This window comes from Hordeum vulgare, chromosome 3H (genome assembly GCF_904849725.1).
Source record: "Hordeum vulgare subsp. vulgare chromosome 3H, MorexV3_pseudomolecules_assembly, whole genome shotgun sequence".
In the NCBI taxonomy this organism is placed as follows: domain Eukaryota; kingdom Viridiplantae; phylum Streptophyta; class Magnoliopsida; order Poales; family Poaceae; genus Hordeum; species Hordeum vulgare.
The window spans coordinates 105,025,142-105,033,544 of NC_058520.1; the positions used below are offsets into that span (position 1 = coordinate 105,025,142).

Sequence of the window (8,403 nt, forward strand, 5' to 3'; positions counted from 1 at the left end):
TACAAGGGTACGTAGATCACTCATCCTCTCTCGTAGATGGACATCACCATGATAGGTCTTCGTGCGCGTAGGAAAATTTTTGTTTCCCATGCGACGTTCCCCAACAGTGGCGTAGTACAAGAGTGACCTGAATTCCTTCAATGACTTGTGGTGGAGGTGTTTCTGCATGTTTTTTTCAACATGCCATGAACATAGACGATGCCACATGTCAGGAAGCACCTTCCTGATAGCCCTTATCATCGTTGCATCTCCATCAGTAATTACAAACTGGGGTTTCTTCTGAGAGTGAGCTTTTAAAAACGTCTCTAGCAGCCAAACATACGTACCTTCAGTCTCATCTGAAACAATGGCGCATGCAAAAACCGTAATGCAACGGTGATTGTTGAGACCAACAAAAGGGATAAATACATTTCATACCTATTCATCTTGTACGTACTGTCGAACACAGTGACATCACCATAGTCAAGATAATCCCGACGTGATTGCGAATCACACCACAATTGGTTGTTCAGCCTACCTTCAGCGTCAACAGTATGCTCAAAGAAGAAATCCGGATCCCTGTCCTTTCTAGCCAACATGCTTCCTATAGCAGTGTCAGCATCACGCTGGACAAGCAGTTTCATCTTCTCCGTGTAGCACATATTATACAATTTCCTCCTTCCAAACCCTTCCTTAGCGTACGAACCGTACCCGCTGACAAAGTTATCAAAAATGATGTGCTTTCTTATCCCAGCTCCTGCCATAGCTCAAATCTCTGCTTTCTGGAAATCTTTGATCACATTGTGAGACCGGAGGAAAGGGACTTCGTACGGTTTTGCAAGAACATGGCTTTGATCATCGAAGAAACTGCCGACATACCAAAGTCCACTCTTTCTATCAAGCTTCACTTTTAAATGGGCTTCACAGAAGCATCGACTCTCCGGTCTCAGTCTGCGGGTCCGGCCTTCCATGGTTAAAACTTTTGCCTGTCGTTTTCCTATCCTGGAACAGAGATACCTCCTCACGCGTAAATCCTTTTGGGAACCTTTTCCAAATCTTTTCAAGTCCCTCCTGATACTGAATCCACGATCTTTCGTGTACTGGTTATAGAACATGTACGCCTCTCCTTCTGACCTGAATGTCTTGGTCATGACTTCCCAATGCCTATCCAATGTCTCTTGGTGATATTCATCATAGCCGATGTCAAGGTAAAACTCAAGATCGCCAACATGTTCATCGTTCCCATTAGGACCATCAACACCCCCTGCAAAATAAGACATATCACCATGTTCGTCAGTCTTTTGCTATGTTTTTAGTTTTCATGAGTAATTTGAACATGTAATATAACTTACTTCGCTCATATTTCCTTCATTAGATGCATTGTCATCATCCTCATCATTATCATCATCCTCATCATTATCATCATCCTCATTATTATCACCATCCTCATCATTGTTATCATCCTCATTATTGTCATCATCCTCATCATTGTCATCATGTAAGGCTGGCCATAGTGGGAAGTATCATAGAGTAGTATCATGCATATGATACTATCTTTATAGTGTGTAGTATCATAAACTAGTATCATAGATGGTCTCATTTATTAACATGCAAGACAGATAGTAGCATAGCATTTAACATGTTATGGTATCTACCTATGTTACTTTAACTCTCTCTCTCTTCTTTAATTGTCTGCCACATCAGCATGTTTAGTAGTCCCAAGAATATGATACTACTTAAGTTACTCCCACTATGGCCAGCCTAAGGTTCTTGCCTCAGTGTCACCATCAGTATTTGTCTGTGCAGATTCAAAAGTGTAAGTGGTAATACAATTTGTATGCTAGTAATAATACAACCACATATTTGAAACATACATGGGTTCCACTTTCAGCATAAGATTGATCATCTATATCGTAATCGTCATTGTCATCATTGGCATGCACCTATTTAAATTCAATAGCAATTGTAAGTGTTAATGTAATAGCTTATATTTTCATTAATTATAGTCAACGTACACAACACTTACATTACCACTATATGATTCATCCTGACTCATATAGTTGTGTCCGAGTGATTTATTTGCATTCAATGACGAAGATTCATCCTTACTACTAGAGTCATCGCCAGCATATCCGGTGTTGTCTTGCTCTATTAATAAACCTTTCAATAGGTGTGTATCAATGTCACAATAAACACTCATACAATGAAATCATGAAAATTTGTATGGATTAAATGAAAAACTTACTGTCCGTCGTTGAAGGGTTGATCGATATCGTTCGCTGTGTTCGACGTCGATGCCACGTCGGTCACTGCAACCGCCGGCGTCGAAGCGGAGGGAGAGGGTCACGTCGCCGGTGGAGACGTGTGCGGTGGCGTACCGGTGGCGGCGGAGAAGACATCGCGTGGTGTTGCGGAAAAGTGCGGGGGTGGAGCCACGTCGGCGCCGGAGACGGCGGTGGAGACGTCGCGTGGTGGAGTCACGGTGGCGGAGGCGGGGTGATGAAGATAGGTTTTTTTCTTTTTTTCCAACCAACCGCCGACGCGTGGGCTGACGTGGCGTACGTACGACGGGCGGGCGGATGGGGCGACAGATACTGGACAGAACGTGTAATGACCATACTGCCCTTATACGTTTAATTGGGGGGGGGGGTTGTACTGAAGTGCTTCTCTTCTTTGCATTGTTATACGTTTATAATATGATCTATATGGTGTCATCAATCTCTTCTTGAAACGTTTCTACAATCCATGTAGCCAAAATCGATTACAAAGGTCATCTTCGAGCCGCTATATCTAAGAAGCGAATCTGTCTAGATTTTCACTAGTCGACTCAGTATGCCAAATTTCAAACCCTTTGGTCATAATTTATCCCGATATGTCTATATTCTATCGTATTTGCGGATCTCGATTCCGATCGACGACCTAGTCACACCGATCACATCTTTAGAGGTTGTTCCAAAAACTTTCTTTGTTTTGCCTAGTTAATGTAAATCACCAAGATACTCCAATTTTCCATGCTAGGGTTTGCATGCAATTCCACCATCCTAATCAACACCTAATCCTGATCGTATAATTGTGTGCCTGCATGAAAATAGATGGCTTCAACTCCAAACTTATTAGTGCAAGCTATGTTCAGTTGTAGCACATATAGATGAGTTTCATAGTTTTTGCATATGATGCAAGCCAATGCTCATCACATCAAACTCATGCATGCTATCTAGTACTCCCTCCGTCCTAAAATAAGTGTCTCAAGTTTAGTATAATTTTATATTAAATTTAGTATAAAGTTGAGATACTTATTTTAAAACGAATGGAGTATCAAATATCCTTTCGTGTGTGCCTAATCCTCATAAACCCTTCCATGAAAACCCTCTCCATAAAGTCCTACACCGCAGGCTATGTACTTGTTCATATGTTGTTTTGTTAGGTATTTTCTTTTGTTGATTTTTACGTATATTGTGTGACGTATAGAGGAAGGAGGAGACGAGGGTTACTGCAAGGAAGTTGGAGGCGGACATCAAGCAGGCATGCCACTCCCATCCCTGATCCTGTATTTTTGTCCAAATACATGTGTTTACAAACTTGCATAAAAACTTACTTTTAGTTAAAATATTAAACTTGACTGGTACCTATTCATCGGATACGATGCCATGCTCTTATAACGTACTCAAGACATGTCAGCATTTCAAGAAAAGCATCTCAATTTTGCCCAAGTTAGTTAGAATGTAATGTAGACAGAGATGCATTAGGGGCCTGTCTCGCGGCCCGTAGTCACCCCATCAGCGTTCACGTCTTGTTCAACTCCTCCGTCGGTGACAGCCCATTCTGCTGCAACTTCTATGCTACGTTGATCTATTGAAACGTCTTGAAGACCTGCGAGGAGAGCCCGTCATCGTGCCTGCACAATCGTCGGTCGCGGTAGGGGTGCTGATGTGGCCGCGCAGCAAGATACGGTGACATGAAGTCTATTTTTCACTGAACGTGTTCATTATCCGACAACAATTGAATTATTCGCTCCGAAACACCAAAAAAAAGCATGCATATACCTGTCCCCGACGAAAGATCACAGACATAACCAATTAATAACAATGAATTAATCTGCACAGCACAGCACAAGACATGCATGTGTGTTCTTTTCTTTGACTCGTTTTCATTTCTCTACATACATACAGTAACCCATGTGCAGGTGCCATGTACGCAAAAAACAACCCTCCCTGTGCTACTCGAGGTTCCGGTTCTCGACGATGGGCGGGTCGGCGAAGGGCCCGTAGAGCCATCCCCTGGCGATGTGGCCGTAGGCTGCCTCCGTGAGGTGGATGCCGTCCCAGCTCCAGTGGTTGGACGGGTCGTCGCACGCGTACGCGCCGGGCTCCCCGCACTTGGACGTCAGGTTGAAGTTGTACACCCCCACGCCCGGCGCCCCGCAGCACGCCCTCGGCTTCTGCCTCAGCATCCCTGCAAGCAACGCATCCATCATCAGAATTGTTGTACTCCTTAGATAAGATAAGATACTAGAAAAATGTGTGGAATGAGTTGTCTGATTCCAAGCCGGATTGCCCGGATCACAACGTGCGCCATGCTTCTCCGGACACTCTCCGTTTTGCCTGCTCCTTCGTGGGAGAGGCAACTAAAATGGACCGGACGAAGGAATACGTCTTAGTCGACTAAGTCATGCTGTTTGTTTTCACTTGATTTAAGATGGGTCGTCACAAAATCAACATTGAAAATGGGTGTCGTGAGGAATCGGTGCACAGCCAATTCCTTCCATCCAAAAAGAAAATAATCGGCTTGTTGGACTGAATCAAATAATTAAATTACTCGTATCGAGCGGTCCTTCTCTCCTTGTTAGAAATTAAGCTGATGTGTACACATATCTGTGATGCTAGTACTACCACCATGTAGTAGTAGTAGTAGAACCAAGACCAAGTTGGGCGAATAATGCATGCATGACTGTGCCTGATTGCTGTATGATTATTACTTGATTAGGGGGGCGACAGTGATAGGGGAGCCTTCCAAATGTACAGTACAAACAAGCTGAATATGCCGAGTGGATGGCCCCAAATACAGGTGTAACCGCACAGCTATATCTGTTGTTTTGCTTTTGTACTTCTGATGATCGTAGTTTGTACACTTCCTGGTTATGTTTAAACTTCTAACAAGTGTACCACAGTAGCTTTAAAGTATCATTAGGGCCGGCCGATTCTATGCAAACTTCTGATCCCTTTTCAAATGATGGCACTCGAGTCCAACATAAAACCCAACATTCCAATTGCCTCAGTTAAATCCCAAATTGCTAGCTGCCCATGTTATACAACTGCTAGCAGTTGATCATCAACAGGTCAATGCTCTGTGGCTCACATCACATGGATCAGCAATCAAGGCTCCACTCAGGCTACGGAATAAAATAATAATAATAAACTTAAACTAGGTGATCTTTTTTTATATACTGCGGCTCCGACTTAGCCGTCTGTACCATGTGTAACGATATAAACTAGAAAGAGATACTCATGCCAAGACAGTTCTTGCACTAGCAGCAGTACGTACCATTTTATTAGACATGGCCACGGATGAACTAATCAACGTGATCGATCAGATTAACTTTGCCCAGATAAATAAACTGAGCACATAAATGGCACTTGAAACTCTCAGGACAAAGTAAATGTAGTAGTATGGGGCCTCTTCCATAGATCGATTGGCTAGATATATATGTCATCGCTCGTTTAGTTAGGTGTCACATCAACCCCGTCATGCATCACGTACGTACGTGCCTACGAAATTGGTATCGGTAGGATCGATCGAGTACCCCTCCACGTTTCTTAATCGGTTGCAATGTTGACGACGCGAGCCAAGCCATGCCATTGCCAGCCAAGTAGCTAGCTAGACAGCGAAGCTTCTTTTTCCTGGGAAATTTATCTTCACGTCCCATTCACGAGAAGGGTCCGTGGTCTTTGCGCATTTGGTCACGAAACCTCTCACAAATAGCAGGAACGTTCGGGCAACCACCGGTTTGGATTGTTCGCCCGGAAATGCATGCGCGCTCCCGTCACCCCCGTTGATTCTTTTGTTCTCCCGTCCCTTCCCCAGCTCCCTCCCATGCTTGTGGCTATCACAATTGGACGCCACCTCATAAATAATTACTGTATTCGCGTAGCGTCGTTGATTCAAATTCCTTTACAAAATTCATGCTCCGGCTTTGATGAGTTTTTTGACGAGTTCGGGAAAAGGTGACGGGGACAGGTACGTAAGCTGCCGTAACGAACCGGACTAAACGAACCACCAAATGCAAACTGCCGTGACCAGGAGGAACTGAGGCAGATGAACCACGGACACGGACAGGACAGCCAAGACAAAACCACGGCGGGCGAGAGAGAGAGAGAGAGAGATGGTTGAGGCTTACCCCATTTGTCGGGGTGGAGGACGAACTGGATGGCGGGGGTGTAGTAGTCGGCGTACATGATGCGCACGTCGGCGTGCTTCTTCCGGAGCTCGACGATCTTGCGCTGCAGCGCCACGTTGTGCACCCACGAGAGCGTGTTGAGGTCCTTGATGCAGCCGCTCTTGCCGCCGTACATCTCCGGCTGCTTCCGGAAGATGGACAGGTACACCGGGAAGCAGCCGATGGGGAGCACCCCGGGCACCACCAGCTCCACCGCGCCCTCCGCGATCAGCTTCTGCACCATCGCTCGTCGAACGCCAATGAGATTTTATACTATAATTGAACGGCGCGGCGGCCGGGGGCTCACGTGGACGTGGATACGGGCTTAATTATACCTCGATTCCCTCGCCGATGGAGTTGACGACGTCCCCCACGAACTCGTGCACCTCCTCCAGCGGGCGGAACGCGAAGAGCGGCGAGTTGTAGTCGTTGCCGCCGAACTCGCCCACGATGAACAGCGACCGCCGGAACAGGCCCCTGCACTCTGATCACACCAAACCGGCAGGCGCGCGCAATGCATGCACGTCAGCTCACGCGTCGAAGCAACTTAGTAATTAAGATGCATGAATGAATGTATCGGTTGATGACCAACCTTCGGGGGAGCTGCAGATTTTGGGCTTCATCTCCTGCAGCCACTTGATCTGGGTGTGCAGGGAGCCGGAGTTCCACACCGTCTTGCCCAGCCCCTTGGCCACGAAGTAGCTGGTATCCAGCGCCGTGGCGCCGGTGATGGCGAAGTTGGCGCCGTGGTGGAACGTGGCGTTGCGCGCCTTGGACGGCGGCAGCAGCGGCAGCCCCAGCTCCTGCGCTGCTCATGCACGCAACACACAACCGAGACAACAGACAACACACTTGAGAAAATGACGGCTGCTGCCCTGCCCAGCCCAACCATGCGAGAAAGAAACCGATGATGCATGATCATCCAGCTTGGTTATAGTCAATCAATTACCGATGAAGTCGACGACGAGGCGGCCGTCGGAGCAGCGGCCGGTGGGGTACCCGAAGTAGGTCATGCCGTAGGGGAGCTTGGCCGTGGCGAGGTACTCCGGGATGCCGTCCACGACGAGGTTGCCGGCGTCCACCAGGGAGTCCCCGAAGTTGAAGATGGCGGCGTACTTGTCGGCCGCCGCCTCCTGCCCGGCGAGCAGGAGCAGGAGGAGGACGCAGACCGATAACTGGCGCCTCGTCGTCATGGTGATCGCGCGCGGACGCCGGCTTGCGCAGCTTGCGCGCCCCGCGAGGTTTGGTGTCACGTACCGGAGCGGCGGAGACCTGTCCGAGTTTTAATGGCTTTGCTCGATCGGCCCGCCCGTTTAAATCCTTGCGCGGAGCTGGTCTCCGGCTGTGCGTACGGTGGTGGTGGTGGTTAAAGTAATGGAAGAAGGATCTCTTGATCAAAGTGCGACAGTGTTGGCTGGTTTAATAGTCCGATCATTGATCAAGTCTTGGGTTCCGGGGAGAAGAGAGTGGGGCCGAATGATTTAGTCGTGAGCGCGATGGAATAGTACTACTCCAGCCAAACAGCAAGGTCAATAGTCCCCATGACGTTTTCATTTTTGTTGAGGCAGAATAGTCTCCAAGGCCTTCTTAACGGGTTTTGGGTAGTAGCTCTTGTGCTTCGCGGACGATTAAGCTGGTGGTTTGCCTGAGACCATCTCCAAGAGTGGCCTAACACGCAGCGTCTTAAAAATACGGCGTGCCGATCGTCGTTTTAACGCGGCGGGAAACGTTGACTCCAACGGCCGTTGTAAATTTTAGCGCGCACGTACCTCTCGCACGCGCGCTAAAATGCATTGCGCACGAGCAGCCGGCACTTGTCATATGTTACATTTTGTCCATCAAAATGAATTTCAAACGTCAAAACAAAGACATGGCATAATTTAAATCACACAAACAAATTCATGATGACATAAAAAGTTCATACCCATAAGTTCAAATCCATGCCCACAACATCATCCAACCAAGTTTAAAATCCAAACCAAGTTCATGAG

At 47.2% G+C, this 8,403-nt stretch overlaps 1 protein-coding gene across 1 annotated transcript; it reads right to left on the bottom strand.

Moving 5' to 3' along the window:
* Positions 1 to 4,048: 4,048 nt before the first annotated feature.
* Positions 4,049 to 7,863, bottom strand: LOC123443141 (GDSL esterase/lipase At5g45910-like). Its single transcript, XM_045119418.1, has 5 exons — positions 7,362 to 7,863; positions 7,005 to 7,220; positions 6,748 to 6,896; positions 6,374 to 6,647; positions 4,049 to 4,431 (listed from the first exon to the last, which is right to left on the bottom strand). The coding sequence occupies exons 1-5, from the start codon at positions 7,603 to 7,605 to the stop codon at positions 4,196 to 4,198; spliced, it is 1,119 nt and encodes a 372-aa protein (XP_044975353.1). The 5' UTR covers positions 7,606 to 7,863; the 3' UTR covers positions 4,049 to 4,195.
* Positions 7,864 to 8,403: the final 540 nt, after the last annotated feature.

Coding starts and splice junctions, on each gene's coding strand:
- LOC123443141 (XM_045119418.1), bottom strand. CDS start 7,605: ATGACGACGAGGCGCCAGTTATCGGTCTGCGTCCTCCTCCTGCTCCTG. Junction 7,221..7,361: donor CCTCGTCGTCGACTTCATCG/GTAATTGATTGA, acceptor GTGCATGAGCAG/CGCAGGAGCTGGGGCTGCCG. Junction 4,432..6,373: donor CCTCCACCCCGACAAATGGG/GTAAGCCTCAAC, acceptor CGTTGCTTGCAG/GGATGCTGAGGCAGAAGCCG.